Genomic DNA, 19834 nt, shown 5'->3' with positions numbered 1-19834 from the left:
TGCCCTAGCGGTGACTGGTGCTTATCCTGTGCCGAAAAACACAGGTCACCGCAATGTGTGAATAAGCCTTAAATGTAACAAGATTGGGCTGAACATCGGTGTCCTTATTTTCCTTATTCAGGTGCAAATGTGAGAGATGATCTATTAACACCATATAAATTCTGTCATTTTTTTTTTTTAATGTCTTTTAGGGGTGTGCCTTATTCTATATAAGGGGGGTGGGGAAGCTTCTAGTAATGATTAGACATTTCCATTCGCTTCCTATTACGCAACAGGAAGTATCGGACAATATCTCCAATAGGGCCGGGAGATTTTCTTAAAAAAAAAAAAATCTGCGCTTTTAAATCGAGTTTTTTTTTCTTTTTTTGTGGACACAGCGCCGGCCCTGCCCTAAAAACTCCTGCCCCGCAGCTCCTCGGGACCGGCGCGGTGAAAAAAAAATCGATTTGCATAAATTTTGAATCGATTTGACCTCTCAACTCAATTCAAAATTTAAATAGATTTTTTTCCCCAGCCCTAATCTCCAATAAGGGGAATCTCTTTTAAAAGTTGTCAGCGGAACAGGTCTGTCAATTGTAAGGCCACGTTTACACTTGCAGTGCACTATCTGCAGTGATTTGCTTTTTAGAGGGCAGTCGACAGGATACTCGGAGGTGACAAGTTTCCTTCTGAATGCCTAGCCTTTAAAAGCCTGCCCACACTGCACCATTCAACACCGTTGCTTGCAGTCCCATTCCCTTGAATGAGTCACATTTAGCTGTGGAACTGCCTACCGACCATGATGTGCTGTAGCCGTGAAGCAAATTATTGCTGCCGCAGCATGTGTACCACCTCCCTCCTCCGTCTGCTATATTAGGTTAAGGAGAGTGGTCGGGGGATTCAACCACCAATTTTTACCACTCCCTGACTGCCAGGATAAATTAATTTATGATTTGCCCTCTATTCCTGTTCCGGTAACCACTGATTTCTCATCCTTTTCCATCTCCGACACAATGATCACCATAACACACAGAAAAGGTGAATTTCCCCAACTGGGACACAGACGCCCATGCAAACCTGACAAGGGTCCTAACATTACCCACTCTATCCAGAGCTAAAAAGAAAACATTTTGGCTTTTAATATACTTTAATAGGTGAAAAAAGATATTTCTGAACTCTGCTTTGTGTATCTTCATCTTAGAGAGTCAACCATCTCCAAAGGAGGTTGAGGAGGTGGAACTATTGAACAAAGCCCTAGAGAAAGCATTAAAAGTGCGAGAACGTATACAAACGGAGTCGCCTACCCCTCCCGCTACGCAGACCATACCGGCTTCCTCAACAACAAAAGAGAAGACAGTCAAACCTTTACAAAAGATTGTAAATACAGGAACTAAACCCAAGACCTACCAGTTGAAGCCTCCATACAAGACTATGCCAGAGATGAGAAGGGTTAGAGGGTCTGCAAGACCAGCATTGACTAACACCACCAGAGCACCTCAATTACAACCGCTAACCTCAGAAAAAGGCAATGTTGGCACAGACAGGCCAACAGAAAACAAAAAAGTTCCCATCCGGACAGACAAGACTCCGAGAAACTTGCAACCATCTACAGCTCTAGAAACAGAATATGTTGCCAGCAAATCAACAGCTCCAAATGTGAAGTCTTCCAAACAAGATGAAGTGAGACAACCAAAAGCTTTGACCCTTAAAGATGTAGGGTAAGATACAAAGTCTAATCTATATACTTTGGTTTATCCATGTCAAGTGTACTTACTTCAGAATCTACAGATTCTACAAAAGTTTTGTAGTTTTTTATATTTATATATATATATATATATATATATATATATATATATATTACACAGTGGGGACGGAAAGTATTCAGACCCCCTTAAATTGTTCACTCTGTTATATTGCAAGCATTTGCTAAAATCATTTAAGTTCATTTTTTTTCCTCATTAATATACACACAGCACCCCATATTGACAGAAAAACACAGAATTGTTGAAATTTTTGCAGATTTATTAAAAAAGAAAAACTGAAATATCACATGGTCCTAAGTATTCAGACCCTTTGCTGTGACACTCATATATTTAACTCAGGTGCTGTCCATTTCTTCTGATCATCCTTAAGCTGGTTCTACACCTTCATTTGAGTCCAGCTGTGTTTGATTATACTGATTGGACTTGATTAGGAAAGCCACACACCTGTCTATATAAGACCTTACAGCTCACAGTGCATGTCAGAGCAAATGAGAATCATGAGGTCAAAGGAACTGCCTGAAGAGCTCACAGACAGGATTTTGGCAAGGCACAGATCTGGCCAAGGTTACAAAAAATTTCTGCTGCACTTAAGGTTCCTAAGAGCAGAGTGGCCTTCATAATCCTTGGATGGAAGACGTTTGGGACGACCAGAACCCTTCCTAGAGCTGGCCGTCCGGCCAAACTGAGCTGTCGGGGGAGAAGAGCCTTGGTGAGAGAGGTAAAGAATAGCCCAAAGATCACTGTGGCTGAGCTCCAGAGATGTAGTCGGGAGATGGGAGAAAGTTGTAGAAAGTCAACCATCACTGCAGCCCTACACTAGTTGGGGCTTTATGGCAGAGTGGCCTGACGGAAGCCTTTCCTCAGTGCAAGACACATGAAAGCCTGCATGGAGTTTGCTAAAAAACACCTGAAGGACTCCAAGATGGTGAGAAAAAGGATTCTCTGGTCTGATGAGACCAAGATAGAACTTTTATGGCCTTAATTCTAAGCGGTATGTGTGGAGAAAACCAGGCACTGCTCATCACCTGTCCAATACAGTCCCAACAGTGAAGCATGGTGGTGGCAGCATCATGCTGTGGGGGTGTTTTTCAGCTGCAGGGACAGGACAACTGGTTGCAATCGAGGGAAAGATGAATGCGGCCAAGTACAGGGATATCCTGGATGAAAACCTTCTCCAGAGTGCTCAGGACCTCAGACTGGGCCGAAGGTTTACCTTCCAACAAGACAATGACCCTAAGCATACAGCTAAAATAACGAAGGAGTGGCTTCACAACAACTCCGTGACTGTTCTTGAATGGCCCAGCCAGAGCCCTGACTTAAACCCAATTGAGCATCTCTGGAGAGACCTAAAAATGGCTGTCCACCAACGTTTACCATCCAACCTGACAGAACTGGAGAGGATCTGCAAGGAGGAATAGCAGAGGATCCCCAAATCCAGGTGTGAAAAACTTGTTGCATCTTTACCAAAAAGACTCATGGCTGTATTAGATCAAAAGGGTGCTTCTACTAAATACTGAGCAAAGGGTCTGAATACTTAGGACTATGTGATATTTCAGTTTTTCTTTTTTAACCACTTCCCGCCTGCCCTATAGCGGATTGAAGTCCAGGAAGTGGTTCCGTTATCCTGACTGGGCATCATATGACGTCCAGCAGGATAACATGCCGCCGCGCACCCCCGGGGGCGCGCATTGCAGCGATCGGTGGAGCGGTGTGTCAGCCTGACACACCGCTCCACCGATCTTGGTAAAGAGCCTCCAGCGGAGGCTCTTTACCACGTGATCAGCCGTGTCCAATCACGGCTGATCACACTGTCAATGGGAAGAGCCGTTGATCGGCTTTTTCTCACTCGCGTCTGACAGATGCGAGTAGAGGAGAGCCGATCAGCGGTTCTCCTGACGGGGGGGGGGGTCTGCGCTGATTGTTTATTAGCGCGCCCCCACCTCAGATCACCACACTGGACCACACTGATAGGTGGGCACTGATGGGCACAAATGGGCACTGATTGGCACCATTCTGTTCCAGATCTGCCCAGCAATGCCCCCAATATGTTTTATCAGTGCCACCTGTCATTGCCCATCGGTGCCACCTGTCAGTGCCACACATCAGTGCCACCCATAAGTACCCATCAGTGCCATCTACGAGTGCCCATCGGTGCCACCTATGAGTGCCGCATACCAGTGCCGCCTATCAGTGCCCGTCAGTGCCACCTCATCAGTGCCACCTCATCGGTGCCCATCAGTGCCGCCGTATCAGTGCCCATCAGTGCAGCCATATCAGTGCCCGTCAGTGCAGCCATATCAGTGCCCATCATTGAAGGAGAAAACGTACTTATTTACAAAAAGTTTTAACAGAAACAAAGAAAAACTTGTTTTTTTTTTTTTGAAATTTTCTGTCTTTTTTATTTGTTGCGCAAAAAATAAAAACCGCAGAGGTGATCAAATACCACCAAAAGAAAACTCAATTTGTGGGAACAAAATGATAAAAAATTTGTTTGGGTACAGTGCAGCATGACCGCGCAATTGTCATTCAAATTGCGACAGCGCTGAAAGCTGAAAATTGGCCTGGACGGGAAGGTGTCTAAGTGCCTGGTATTGAAGTGGTTAATAAATCTGCAAAAATGTCAACAATTCTGTGTTTTTCTGTCAATATGGGGTGCTGTGTGTACATTAATGAGGAAAAAAATGAATTTAAGTGATTTTAGCAAATGGCTGCAATATAACAGTGAAAAATTTAGGGGGTCTGAATACTTTTCATTATATATATATATATATATATATATATATATATATATATATATATATATATATATATATATATATATATTCATTCTCCAGGAACGGTCCAAGCATACACCAGTCGGTGCGCGTGTGTATGTATATCCAATTGGCGCCCGCATTGTACTGTGGTGGTGCAGCCGCTGTAGGCAAAGCGATGTACTTGTACGTCACAGCCTACTTCCGCGTTTAGGGCGTGCGCATGCGTGCCCCCCCAGCCACCTCCTGCTGTGATTGCCTGTCAGCAAGTCCCGGCCAATAATTTTCGTCTGGGACATGCTGATGGGCTGTGTACATTTACAGCCGAAAGCTCTGTGTTGACATTCAACAAAGCGCTCTGTACACAGGGAATGATCTCTGTTTCTCATCCCTGCTTAGCAGAAACCTAGAGATCAACTAGTAAAAGCAGCACATTTTAGACATATTACACATAGGCACACATTTAACACCTTGATCACCCTAGGTATTAACCCTTTCCTGGCCAGTGTCATTAGTACAGTGACAGTGCATATAATTAGCACTGATCACTGTATTAGTGTCACTGGTGATGTTGGTGCCAGTTAATCAGTTCCCGCCCTGCTTCAGTTAGTGTCAGATTGTCCGCTGCACTATTGCAATCCCATTTAAAGTTGTTGATCGCCATTAGTAATATAAAAATGACAGTATATATACTATAGTTTGTAGGCGCTATAACTTTTATACAAACCAATCAATATACAACATATAAAACATGTAGCAGAATACATTTTGGCCAAATTGTATGAAGAAATTTAGATTTTTATTGAATTTTTTTTTTTTTTCATTTTAGATCGCAAAAAAAAAAAAGTCCAGTGGTGATCAAATACCAGGAAAAGAAAGCTCTATTTGTGTAAAAAAATATATATACATTTTGTTTGGGTACAGTGTTGCATGACCGCGCAATTGCCAGCTAAAGTAGTGCAGTTCCGAATAGCAAAAAATGGACTGGTCTTGTAGGGGGTAAAATCTTCTTGAGCTGAAATAAATATATAGAGTGTAGGAAGTGTTTGCAGGTTGTCCAAACAAGTATAGAATTTATTGTTAGATTTAACTAATGACTTCTTCACTTATGGAAAACCTGTGAGTGCCTGCTACATTCTTTTTGTTATATTGTAATATCTGTGTGAGGACTTTTGCATACTTTTTTTCATATAGGATTATAAGGACATAGTACTTTGTTTTCAATCTTAGTTTATTTTCAAAAGTAAGAACACAAAGAATATAACAGAAAAATACCATTCTTTACAGTTTGGCAACACATATAGTATACATAGAATAGTGAGGTGTACTTTACCCATGTATAAACAGGAGTGATCATTTTAACATACAGCTTTCGGTGAACTACTGGTATATCATATTGTATATTGAAATCTTTATTCTAAGAGAGGAATAATATACGGGTGGGGGCCAACATATAATGAACCTTGTAGTTTCGCGGGTTGGTGTTATCTGAGGGTTCCCTCTCAACGAATTAGACTGCTGTAGAAGTCTTTTATTCACCTATTATAGATAATCAAGTCATTTAGCTAGTCCAAAGATATGATCTTTAACTATATATGTGAGTGGTCGGTTCAGTACTTAACAAAGAGGAGACAGACAAAGTCAGAAATATGAACGTGAGTAGAAGTGTGGGATGGTACCTGAGGCACCAGGCACTCCAGCATGGCTAATCGGCGGGTAAGGGTGGGGTATCTCTGACCCAAAGGGAAAACTCATCAGAATAGCGAAACATGGACCATGAGGTCCAGGTAGCGGTAAACTGCTCCTCCTTTCCCACTTCCTCCGCCAACAGGCGCTCCAGATCTCTTATCTGGTCCACTTCAACCACCCATTCTCCCAAGGAAGGCACATCTGTCGTTTTCCAATGTCGGGGGATCATTGTCCTAACTGCTGCCAGAAAGTGGCGCAGTACATCTTTTTTAATCGACTTGAGGGGGCCTGGGAGTATAGATAATAGGGCTATCTCTGGTGTGGGTTTGATTGATGTCGCCATCAGCCTGCTGTAAAGATCAAAGACCTTTTGCCATAGTTTCCAGATTGGAGGGCAAGCCCACCAGATGTGAAGCATTGTCCCGCTAGAGGACAGGCATCTCCAACACACGTCTGTCAAAGAGGGGTTAAACTTTTTAATATCTACTGGGCATCTGTACCACCTCGTTAATAATTTAAACCCTTTTTCTTGGTTCTTGGTTGCCAGGGAAATCCTATGCGTTAGGATAAAGCTTTTTTGCCAATCAGTGGGGGAGATGGAGTGTTGCAGCTCCGCTTCCCATTTCTGTGTATATGTTGGAAGGTCAGGGGCATATTCGTTCAGTAGTAGGGAATACAACAGTGATACTACATGTATTGGTGGGTCTGGTTGTAAAAGCAGTTCGTCAAAGTCTGATGGGTCGGCCAGTATCTCTGAGATGGATGAGAAAGTGCGTATGTATGACGTTATTTGACCCCTTTGTAACCACATTGTTGAGGTCCCTAATTCCGTCCGAGAGGGTATGTCCGTTCTCAAGGATGGGTCAGCGCGTAAGACCTGTGCTAAACGTCTATGGCTATCCCTACTCCAGGGTCCAAATCTTAACTTGTTCGCTGCTGGGGGGAAAGCCGGAGTCCCGAAGAGAGGGGTCATTGGGCCCTGGATTTTAGACAATTTACTCGCTGAGATCATGCGGTCCCAAATCTGGAGAGTTTGGCGAGTAAGAGCAGTGGAGAATAAGCCGTCCCCACGCCCAGCCATAGGGGTCCATGGCAGGGCGCAAAGATCAGCCTCATTAAGATATTTCTCTAGTTGAACCCAAAGTTTGGAGGAAGAGTGGTGGAACCAATCCACTATACGCACGAGTACCGCTGCCTTATGGTATATAGAGGCATCTGGGACCCCCGCACCCCCCCTGACTTTCGGGAGAATCATTGTGTCATGTTTTATCCTGGGGCGACGTCCCTGCCATATAAATTTAGAGAAGATCTGACGGAGCCTTTTGAAGAACGAGGTGGGGATATAGATAGGAATGGTCTGGAAAAGGTATAAGAATCGAGGGAGAACATCCATCTTCAAGACATTCACCCTACCCAGCCAGGAGAGCTGTTTAGAGGCATATGTGGTCAGATCCGCTTGAGTTCTGGTAAGTAAAGGGGTGAAGTTGCTGGAGAATAGTTGGGATGAGACTGTTGGAATATGGATTCCTAGATAGCGGATAGATGTGGAGCTTGTCTTAAAAGGGAAGGAAGTCGTAAGCTGTTGTAGAACCGCTGTTGGGAGTGAAATGTTGAGGATTTCTGACTTATTTAGATTAACTTTAAAATTACTAACCTCTCCATACCTCTGAAACTCCTGCATAATGGAGGGTAGAGAAATTTGTGGTTGGGTTACAAATATGAGTAGATCATCAGCAAATAGGGCAATTTTAGTGTGTAGTGGGCCTACTCTAACGCCATGTATGGCCGGATTGTTTCTAAGGGCAATGGCTAGGTGTTCCATGACAATTACATAAAGAATGGGGGACAAGGGGCACCCCTGCCGCGTTCCGTTGTGTATAGTAAACTTAGGGGATAGGGAGCCGTTTAGTCTAATCCTAGCGGAAGGAGATGTGTAGAGGGACATTATTCTGGAGATCATGTTTTGGCCTAGACCTAGTTGTTGTAATGATAAGCGGAGAAATTGCCAGTCGACACGGTCGAAGGCTTTTTCCGCATCGACTGTGAGAAGGCACAATGGGATATTGTGGGCCCGAGCATAATCAGCAATGAGGAGTGTTTTTAGGGTGTTGTCACGCGCCTCCCTTCCACTCACAAAGCCAACCTGATCTAGGTGTATTAAACGGGGTAACAATGGTTGCAACCTATTAGCTAAAATTTTTGCGTACACCTTTAGATCTACTCCTATTAGCGAAATAGGTCGGTAATTAGCGCAAACATTCAGGTCTTTGTCTGGTTTGGGGATGAGGGTAATATGTGCCTCTAAGGTTTGTGGTGGGAACACTGATCGTTCAGAGATGGAGTTAAATACTTTTGTCAAGAAGGGAGTAAGAAGGGTAGCAAATTGTTTATAGAATTTCGGAGTAAAGCCATCAGGACCCGGGCTTTTACCAGATGGGGTAGAAGTAATGGCGCGGGCAACCTCGTCTTCCGAAATCGGGGCCTCAAGGTCCTCTATCGTCTCGCCATCTAGAGTGGGTAATGCAGTTTGCTCGATGTATAAGGCTTGTGTTTCCGCTGTAGTGAGGGGAGGATCAGTGGAGCTCGCTGCAGGTATATTATATAGGGATTGATAAAAGTCCCGGAACACCTGTCCCATCTCGGAAGGTGATGAGACAGTTTTCCCAGAGCTGTCCCGTATATGAGGTATAAAGGAGTTAGGTTGTTTGGTGTGGAGGGTGCGAGCCAGGGATCTACCACATTTATCTCTAAATTTATATTGATGAAAAGCTAGTTTGTTCGCAAACGTGCGGGCTGATGCCTCATATAACTCTCTAAGCTGGGTGCGAGCAGAAGAAACCTCCGTAAGCAGTTCAACCGTCGGGGAGCGTTTATGAGTAGTTTCTAGTGTCCTTAGCTTATGTACTGCCGTAACTATCGCAGTTGAACGTTCTTTTTTCATGCGAGCCCCCATCTGAATAAACCTACCCCGTAATACCGCCTTCAATGCTTCCCATTTCATGGGTGGTGAGGTGTCATCAGATGTGTGATCTGTGAAAAAGTTTGATATCGTCTCTGCTATCTGTGTTTCAAACCCTGGTTCAGTCAAGAGAGAGTCATTTAACCTCCATGTCCATTCTTTTATTGGTGTAGAGGGGATTGTAAGCGTCAGGAATATGGGTGAGTGGTCGGACCAAACCATAGGGTCTATTTCACAATTGGGGGACCAATCTAAGCAGCCGTGCTCGACTAAAAAATAATCTATACGACTGTATGATTGGTGGATGTTGGAGAAGTGTGTGTAGTTTCGTGAGTCCGGGTACAGTATTCGCCATACGTCTATGAGATGCATATTGTAGATGGTACGTTTTAGGGCCCGTATTTTTGGAAAGGATATAGACGAACGGGATGTCGATGAATCCAAAAGTGGATCCAGGGGAGTATTGAAGTCCCCTCCGAGTATGAGCTTGCCCTCCGTGAAACCCGCCAAAATCTTTAGGTATTGCAAGGCTGATGGGACTTGGTGTGTGTTAGGCAAGTATACGTTGGCAATTGTAAATTTAGTCCCCCATAATAAAATTTTTACAAAGACATACCTGCCTTGGGGGTCCGTCACCTGATCAAGCAGCTCAATAGGGAGTGTTTTATGAAACGCAATAGATACTCCTTTAGATTTTTGTGTCGGGTTGGTACTGTGTATCCATCTATTGAAATATCTATTGGAGCAGGAAGGAGTGGAGTCAGAATGGAAGTGGGTCTCCTGCAGCAAGAGTATGCTGACCTGTCTTTTGTGCATCTGATATAGAATTTGCCCACGTTTCGACGCTATGTTAAGTCCGTTTACATTATACGAACAAAGTTTCAGGTGTGGGCGCAAAGTCACCGTGTGAGCCATGCTGGAGTGCCAAAAGCTGTAAAAGGGAGAAAGTATTAAGATATGGAGGAAAGGTATAGGGAGCAGGAAAGAAAAAGAAAGAAGAGATGAAGAAAAAGATAAACAGACAAAGGAGGGGAAGAGAGGGAGGGGAGGAAGAAAAATGAAAGGAGCGTGAGGATAATGGAAGAAATACGATATAAATGAAAAGACACCTAAAAAGATGTGTCTGGAAAACTAATGTGTCCGCGAACGCAGAACACTGCGTGAAAATTCACGTTTTAGGCACAAACCGTGCCTGTCCTATTGTGGGGGGAAAAGTCGAGATGAATGGGTCTGAGCCGTGTTCCCGACAGCATATCAGGCATGCAAGTAGTATGTGTGGCACACTTGATATTTAAAACGAGTGTGGGGCATAAGGCAGCTTAACCACAACAAATGATAACAATCAACCAAGTGTGTGCATTGGATTTAAATAAGTAACCCTGAGGTATACATAAAACTATTGCATTGTCTCATGTATATAAAGAAAGTTATTGCGCCAAGACAATTGGGTGGGTATATGGAGGGCAGGGAGAGTGGGGGATCCCTCCATGGGGGCAATCCTCTGCTCCATGTGTAACGTCCTTTAAACCCTATATTCTCTGTAGCAGAGACCGAGTAAAACCGGGTACCAAACCCCCCTCCGAGGAAGGTATCCCCCCACTCCCGCCACGCCTCCCCCACTGCATATATCATCATGGGAAGGTGAGAGGAATCAATCTGAGACAATGCAAAACATCTTTAGAAAAACGTCAGATAAAAAGGAAAAAAGAAAAACACAAAAACATAGCATTGGTAGACATTCGCATTACCTGACGCTCTTCATAATGAGAGGCATAAGATTGACTCCAATCTATGTTCTCACCCGAACCCCAGCCAAATTGTAAATTGGCAAAGAGCAGGGAAAGAACCAGTGGAGACAGAACAAGCCATCAGTCTCTAATTAACTGTTGAGTTAATCTTCTGGGGAAGTAGGTCTTCTTATCCCTGGGCCAGAGGAAACTGATCTGGACCTAGGACGTCTGCGGCGCTGTGGAAGTGGACCAAGTCCCACCTGGCCTGATCTATCCTCTGGAGGGTCTAACCAGTTCAAAACTTCCACTGGATCTTGTTCGATAAAGAGGAAAAAGTCGGGCAGTTGGTCTGGATCAGAGAGCGTAAACCTGTTGCCGCCCCGTGTCACCTTGATGCTGAAGGGGTGACCCCATGTATAGGTAGCTCCAGCTTGCCGTATAAGGTCAAGTAGAGGGCGCACCACTCTACGCATATACAGCGTATTGCGAGATAAGTCAGGGTATAGGTGAATAGGGGCACCAAAGAAGTCAACAGGACCCAAGTTCCATGCCTTTCGCATGATCTCTTCTTTTAAAGTGTAATAGTGGACCCGACATAGAACATCGCGGGGGCGACCATCTCGGGCCCCCCCTGGTCCTCCTACTCTGTGAACACGATCCAGTTCAATTGGTGATGTTGCCTCTCTTCCCAGTGCTTTATTGAGGATAGTTATGACAGTGGGTTTCAATTCTGCTCCAGATGTTGCCTCCGGTATGCCTTGCAGTCTAATGTTATTTCTGCGACTGCGATTTTCGCTGTCTTCTATGCGGAGTTGCTGGTGACGTATGCGCCTAAGATGTGTCGCGGATGAGGATTCAAGGGCTGTTATACGTGCCTCGTGGTCATCCTGAGCCGTGGTTAAGACCGATACTGCTTCCTCGTTAGCTGTGACTTGTTGCCTCAGGGCGTTCAGCTCCACGTGGAGGGAATCTTCCATTTTGCTTGCCCAGGATTCGAAATCCATTCTGAAGGCAGAGAGGAGGGCAGCAGCTTCCGATCTAATGGGTTCTCCTGATAGGGGATGCGTAGCAGACTGGGATTCCCCGGTGCCTGTGTCGGACGATGAGACTGACCTTGTGGAGGAGGCTGAGGGCTCTCCCGTAGAATTCTGAAGTCTCTCATTATTGTCCTCTGCCGTGTGAGCTGCTGCTGAGGCAGGAGGCTTGGTCTTCCCCGGGTTGCGGCCGGGTGCCATCTTGTCTTTGGGAGTTCGGGGATCAATCGGCGTAGTTCTAAGTAGATACCTCTGTATGGTGCCTTGTTGGGGGTCGGTAAGCTCCGTGGAGTGTGAGCTAGCTGCCGCCATGTATTATGTGGGTGTGCTATGCTATGTAAATAGCCTGTAGCTGTCGGGATAGCACGGGACTCAAGGGTGCGGGTCTTCAGCCATCCATAGTTAGTCTCTCTCCATCAAAACCTATCTTCCACGGAGATGAGGGGGACTGGGGAGGGCGACCAGGCCTGCGGGAGCAGCGGTGTCACCCTATTAACATGGGCGCAAGGCTGGGACACCGTATGGGTTCAAGGGGGAGAGCACCGTCCAGCCAGGGCACAGTTTCTGATAGTGCGGGCCCGTCTTGTAAGCTAGGCCGCAAGATGGTAAGATGGCGGCCGTCACTGGAAGTCTCTAGTGTTACCGGGGTCAGCGATGGGTCTGAGCTGGCTATAAACTTGTCAGATATGCCCAGGGGGGGCCACTTTAAGTGAGGGTGAATTATATGACCCCCTTACCTCCGGTCGTGGCGCCAAGATGCGGTGATGCTGGGGGCCTCACAGGCCTCGGGCCTGCCGCAAGCATCCAGTGCCTGCTTTCTCTGCCTTGTCTGGTGTCCCCTCCGCTCCGGATACAGCCCTCCCGGCCCCAGGGCCCCCGATCGCCCTCCGCGGCACCCGAGACCGGGGATTCTGTGTGTCTCGTAGGCCGCAAGATGGCGGCCGGCGTCTGTGGAGTGAGGCCGGCCGCGGCCCGAAAACAAGCAATCCGTCAGCCAATCTACTTAAATATTCTCAGGGAAGGACTCCTCCAGTGCCCAGTGGCTACCAGGTAGGCTTTGGGGCAGCTTTTGATGTCTGTGGAGGCCGGATGGCTGTAGATTGTAGAAGGCCGGCCGCGGCCTGAAAACAAAGTAGTCCGCCGGCTAATCTGCTCCAATGTCCTCAGTAAAAGGCTCTCCTAGTGCCCAGTGGTTATTAGATAGGCTTTGGGGCAGCTTTTGATGTCTGTGGAGGCCGGATGGCTGTAGATTGTAGAAGGCCGGCCGCGGCCTGAAAACAAAGTAGTCCGCCGGCTAATCGGACATAGTACTTTGTTAAAGTGTCTTTTTTTTTCTTTTACAGACCAACACTTAAGCTGCCAGTAGAGTTTCAGAAACGTTACATGAAGAATAGCAGGTGAGCTCAACGGTGTTCATGTCCCCATACAATGCTGAGAACAATGTCACACAAGCAACCATGTTAGCAATCCTGTTGTTGGAAAGTTTTTGCTAGGAAGCCACTTACCATCTCCCATTGTTTTGCTGACCGGACTATCCGCTAGTAAGCGAGATTTTACAACATTGCAGGCCAGCAAGGGAGTGACACCCATTGAGGGATGTGGCTGCTACATCTTGGCGATTTTTTTTTTTTTTTTCAAATTTCCTTTTTTAGGATCGAGGAGCCAGTGTGCACATTTAAAGTGACAATAAACGATATCCTTATTCTCCAAATATAGTCAATACACATCCAGTACCTAATAGCCCTGTATTCTATTTTTCATGAAATTTTTGTTAGTGTTTTTTTTTTTGCCTCCTTGTAACGTCCTCTCGTGAGCTCTACTCTATGCACACTACACATCACATAGTTCATAGTCCATCTCAGGAGTGAACAACAGAGGCTGGCTACGTTCCTACATGAATTGGGACCATGTGGAATGAATGTAGCCACCCTTTAGCACAGGGGTGCCCAACCTTTTGAAGAGCGAGGACCACCTAAGTGACTTGGTAACCAGTCGCGGGCCACAATGAGCCGAGCAAGCGGATGACAGGTCAGTGTCCACTCTGCATATGCAGAGCGGACACGGACACGGCCTACTGTACTTTATGGGCCCTCTGATCCATTCCGTTTTTTTTTTTTTTTTGCAGATCAGAGTGGAGGTAGGTGGGTGTAAACAGACATAAGTCCATTTACATCTGCCACTCCATAGAGGTGAATATAGGGTCTGATTGGGTCAGACCGATCGTGTGAAAGGGGCCTAAGGCTGCTTTTACACTGATGCACTGTTTTACCCACATCGCGGGTGTAGCGCAGTGCACCTGCGGCTTTCCTGCAGGTTAGCTGCGCTTTGCCATAGACTTCTATTATATCCTTAGTAATTAAAAATTACTGTGCTGTCCCAAATACTCTGATATAAAATGTGATTTATAATATAATTGAAATATTTATAGAAAGAAAGCAGTGACTTACTGCAAGATACACACATCAATCAACAATTTCCAACGTCAAGTTGCGCTATATTTCCATAAAGTGAATCCGTGCTGTGAATTGAAATACTTCAACCTTTCTAAAGTGATTATTATAAATAAAATTGCTCAAATTGCAAATTGTAAACAGTCCACTCTTATTGCTAGTAGATCTCCACTGTGAAACACACAATGCACCCGGGAATGGTGATGAGAGAAAAGATCTGCCTTCCACCTCCACACACACTGCCGCTTACCGACTCCTGTTGATCTCTTATTATAGAAGATCGCAAGCGCTTCTAGCTTATTACCCAGCCCGGGCCTTTTATTGTTTACACCGCCAAGATCCCAGCGTCTTCACAGGAATTGTGGCCCTTACAGGTATGTTTTGCTTCTCATAAAAGAGTGATAGAAGCTGGCAGGAATGGTAGAGGGTCACTGCAGGGGCCTTTTCACACACAAAGCAACTATGGAGAATCCCTATCCCATCGTTGTCTTCATTGATGAGCTGCAGCTCCGTCTGAACAATATGAAGAAGCTTTCCACAGTTGCTTCTATTACTCTTTTATGGGAAACATCCAGCAAAACATACCTGTAAAGGCCACAATTCCTGTGAAGACGCTGGGATCTTGGCGGTGTATAGAATAAAAGGCCTGGGCTGGGTAATAAGCCAGAAGCGCTTGCGACCATCTATAATAAGAGATCAACAGGAGTCGGTAAGCGGCAGTGTGTGTGGAGGTGGAAGGCAGATCTTTTCTCTCATCACCATTCCCGGGTGCATTGTGTGTTGTTTCGCAGTGGAGATCTATTATATCCTGCAGGTGTAGAGTGCACTTTCTGAAAGCGCACCAAACCCGCAGGTAATAACAGAAGTCTATGGCTCAGTGCAGGTAACTGGCAGGTGCACTGCACTGCACCTGTGGACCAGCAGCCCAGTAACCACTGCAGAACACATATGCACTGTGATTTAAGTAAAAAACTTACCTTTTAACAACAGTCTTCCATTCATGTATCGCCAGCTGTTGCTGTCCAAGGCAGAGTGCATTTAGTATCACTCCGTCTGTGACAGGACCGGGCGCTATACAGGAAGCATCGGGTTATGCAGCTCTGCTCTGCAGCCTTTTGCTTCGTCTACTGCCAGCTTTGTTCACAACACTGATGCCCTGGGATGGCGGGTTGGCAACTCGCAATCTGGACTTGCCAACCAGCCATCCCAGTGCAGGAGGTCGCAGGCCACATCAGAGGGCTCCGCGGGGCACATGTAGACCCCGGGCTACTAGTTGTTCACACACTGAAAAGCATTCTAATGTGAAACAAACTCATGTGAAAAATTCAAGTGAAAAAATTCCGTGAAAGTAACTTAAGATAAAGTTATATGATACAAATTAATATATAAAAAATTATGACCACACACTAGAAAGTATTCTATTGTAAAACAAACTCATGTGAAAACATTTTTGAACATTCTTGTGAAAAAAGATTACTTAAAATCCTTTAGGTAATTCACCCTATTTCCAAGGAACTCTTTGTGAACATAAATCTCGTGCCCCTAGCCACAATGTTGCTAAAGGAATTTCAATCCGCAACAATGTAGCAACCACTCTAAATATCCAGTTCGTGCTAAAAAGAGATTTAACAGTGAAAGCTTCTCCTCCCTGGATATCTAATATATAGGAATATTAATCAGTCCTTTATAGAAATATATTAGGTTGGTGTTAACACAAATCTTCTTTTGGGACAAAAACACACCGATGATCCTCCTTCTCACAGGTATAGTAGAAAAAGCAGCTTACCGGATCAGACGGATCCCAGGTTAATGAGATCAGATGGGCATGTTGCATTAGCCTGCCGGCTTCTTGGATTATCACCTGGGTGTCGATCCCGGTTTCGCTCTTATCCACTTTACCAGATCTGCTCTTACTGGTGCAATATATCCGATTTCCACAAGATTTTAGCTCTTTTATTCATCCATAGAAAACAGATACCTCAGTGGGAACAAAGCGGAAGGGGCTCCATAGTGCAGATGTGTATTATAGATTTATTAAAAACTTGGGAGTTGTTGATTTGCGGTTCCTGATGTGCTGTGTATCGTTGCTGTGATTATTTGCAGTGAAAAAAATTTTTGAAGTGACTGTAAAAAGTTTTTAATAAATCTATAATACACATCTGCACTATGGAGCCCCTTCCTCTTTGTTCCCACTGAGGTATCTGTTTTCTATGGATGAATAAAAGAGCTAAAATCTTGTGGAAATCGGATATATTGCACCGGTAAGAGCAGATCTGGTAAAGTGGATAAGAGCGAAGTGGATGAGGAAACCGGGATCGACACCCAGGTGATAATCCAAGAAGCCGGCAGGCTAATGCAACATGCCCATCTGATCTCATTAACCTGGGATCCGTCTGATCCGGTAAGCTGCTTTTTCTACTATACCTGTGAGAAGGAGGATCATCGGTGTGTTTTTGTCCCAAAAGAAGATTTGTGTTAACACTAACCTAATATATTTCTATAAAGGACTGATTAATATTCCTATATATTAGATATCCAGGGAGGAGAAGCTTTCACTGGTAAATCTCTTTTTAGCACGAACTGGATATTTAGAGTGGTTGCTACATTGTTGCGGATTGAAATTCCTTTAGCAACATTGTGGCTAGGGGCATGAGATTTATGTTCACAAAGAGTTCCTTGGAAATAGGGTGAATTACCTAAAGGATTTTAAGTAATCTTTTTTCACAAGAATTTTCAAACATTTTTTCACATGAGTTTGTTTTACAATAGAATACTTTCTAGTGTGTGGTCATAACAATTTTTTATATATTAATTTGTATCATATAACTTTATCTTAAGTTACTTTCACGGAATTTTTTCACTTGAATTTTTAACATGAGTTTGTTTCACATTAGAATGCTTTTTCAGTGTGTGGTCATAATTATTTTATTCTAATAAGAGTCAGAACTATTAGGATCACCTATGTTATATATTATACACTGATTTATGATGCGCGCTTGTTACACTATATGCTAACTAATTTTTGGGTCTTTTGTATTTATTGACTAACACGGGCAGCAGCACGATTTTAATTTAATTTTGTATGGTTAGCGCAAAAATATTTTTCTTTTTATATACTAGTTGTGCACTCCTGCTCTAGCAGGAACTTGGCTCACAGCAGCTACAATTGAATTTTGGAGATTTGGAGGGGGCTGAGAACAATAGAAGGGGCTTTTGCATTATTGAAGTGGATGTAAACCGGGTTCATGAAATTTGACCCGAGCACCTACAATATCTCACAAAAGTAAGTGCACCCCTCACATCTTTGGAAATATTTTATTATATATTTTCATGTGACAACACTGAAGAAATGACACTTTGCTACAATGTAAAGTAGTGAGTGTACAGCAATGTAAATTTGCTGTCCCCTCAAAATAACTCAACACACAGCCATTAATGTCTAAACCACTGGCAACAAAAGTGAGTACACCCCTAAGTGAAAATGTCCAAATTGGGCCCAAAGTGTCAATATTTTGTGTGGCCACCATTATTTTCCAGCACTGCCTTAACCCTCTTGGGCATGGAGTTCACCAGAGCTTCACAGGTTGCCACTGGAATCCTCTTCCACTCCATGACGACATCACGAAGCTGGTGGATGTTGGAGACCTTGCGCTCCTCCACTTTCCGTTTGAGGATGCCCCGCAGATGCTCAATAGGGTTTAGGTCTGGAGACATGCTTGGCCAGTCCATCACCTTTACCCTCAGCTTCTTTAGCAGGGCAGTGGTCGCCTTGGAGGTGTGTTTGGGGTCGTTATCATGTTGGAATACTGCCCTGCGGCCCAGTCTCTGAAGGGAGGGGATCATGTCTGCTTCAATATGTCACAGTACATGTTGGCATTCATGGTTCCCTCAATTAACTGTAGCTCCCCAGTGCCGGCAATACTCATACAGCCCCAGACCATGACACTCCCACCACCATGCTTGAATGTAGGCAAGACACACTTGTCTTTGTACTCCTCACCTGGTTGCGCCACACGCGCTTGACACCATTTGAACCAAATAAGTTTATCTTGGTCTCATTAGACCACAAGACATGGTTCCAGTAATCCATGTCCTTAGTCTGCTTGTCTTCAGCAAACTGTAGGCTTCCTTGTACATCATCTTTAGAAGAGGCTTCCTTCTGGGACGACAGCCATGCAGACCAATTTGATGCAGTGTGCGATGTATGTTTTGAGCACTGACAGGCTGACCCCCACCCCATCAACCTCTAAAGGAATGCTGGCAGCACTCATACGTCTATTTCCCAAAGACAACCTCTGGATATGACATTGAGCACGTGCACTTAATTTCTTTGGTCAACCATGGCGAGGCCTGTTCTGAGTGGAACCTGTTCTGTTAAACCGCTGTATGGTCTTGACCACCGTGCTGCACCTCTGTTTCAGGGTCTTGGCAATCTTCTTATAGCCTAGGCCATCTTTATATAGAGCAACAATTCTTTTTTTCAGATGCTCAGAGAGTTCTTTGCCATGAGGTGCATTTGTTGAACTTCCAGTAACCAGTATGAGAGACTGAGACCTCGTAACACTAAAGAGTCACATACCGGGGAGGGAAAATGGCTAATTGGACCCAATTTAGACATTTTCACTTAGGGATGTACTCACTTTTGTTGCCAGCGGTTTAGACATTAATGGCTGTGTGTTGAGTTATTTTGAGGGGACAGCAAATTTACACTGTTTTATACAAGCTGTACACTCACTACTTTACATTGTAGCAAAGTGTCATTTCTTCAGTATTGTCAAATGAAAAGGTATAATACAATATTTCCAAAAATGTCAGGGGTGTACTCACTTTTGTGAGATACTGTATATCTGCAGTGTTTTCTTATCTCTCCTCAAAGCACTATGTCCCGTAGCTGTCTCCTGCTCCGTTTTCTGTTATCAGCATTATAACTTCTGATAAAAAAGGGGCAGGAGTTTTGTGTAGGGGAGGATGCTATAAATAGATTGGCAGCAAGCTGAACTATTTAAGGAATAGTTCTGAAAGTCTCTACCTATGAGGAGAGGGGGTGTGTGCCTTTCCTCCAATCAGCTATCTTGGCTGTATGCCCAGGCTTTACTGCAGTGCTGAACAGGAAGAGAAAATCTCCTAACAAGATCTGAACTTTCTAAAGAATAAATAAACCTGAAGGCAGCAGATATACATGTAAAACTTATGTAGGGAGATTTGTTTCATCTCTGGTTATTATCTGAGGATGTTCACTTCACTGGCTATATGTGGGGGTTAACATCCACTTTAAATATAATTATTTTGTAAACCAAAGTTTTTAGTATCACCTTTTTATTTTTTTATTTATTTTTTATTACCAGACAGAGAGGTAACATACACAGATCATATCAGCACATGCATTTTCAATAGAAATACAGTATAGAAATAACCTTAGTGTCAATTTAAACAGTTAGGGAAGATGTACTTCCAGCGACAACACTAGACAGGGTTTT

At 44.4% G+C, this 19834-nt stretch overlaps 1 protein-coding gene across 6 annotated transcripts in view; it reads left to right on the top strand.

The window, feature by feature from the left end:
• The window catches only part of TEDC2 (tubulin epsilon and delta complex 2), a 96236-nt gene that overhangs the window by 37086 nt on the left and 39316 nt on the right, over positions 1 to 19834 (top strand). For all 6 annotated transcript variants that reach the window (XM_073636624.1, XM_073636626.1, XM_073636625.1 and 3 more), the window contains 2 exons: positions 1181 to 1697; positions 13251 to 13304. In XM_073636624.1, the coding sequence (XP_073492725.1) occupies positions 1181 to 1697; positions 13251 to 13304 (571 nt within the window). The remainder of the gene's footprint in view (positions 1 to 1180; positions 1698 to 13250; positions 13305 to 19834) is intronic.

The sequence above is a fragment of the Aquarana catesbeiana genome, linkage group LG06, assembly GCF_042186555.1.
Source record: "Aquarana catesbeiana isolate 2022-GZ linkage group LG06, ASM4218655v1, whole genome shotgun sequence".
NCBI lineage: Eukaryota > Metazoa > Chordata > Amphibia > Anura > Ranidae > Aquarana > Aquarana catesbeiana.
Note: the sequence above shows the minus strand (reverse complement) of the source record. Positions and strands in the feature narration are given on the sequence as shown.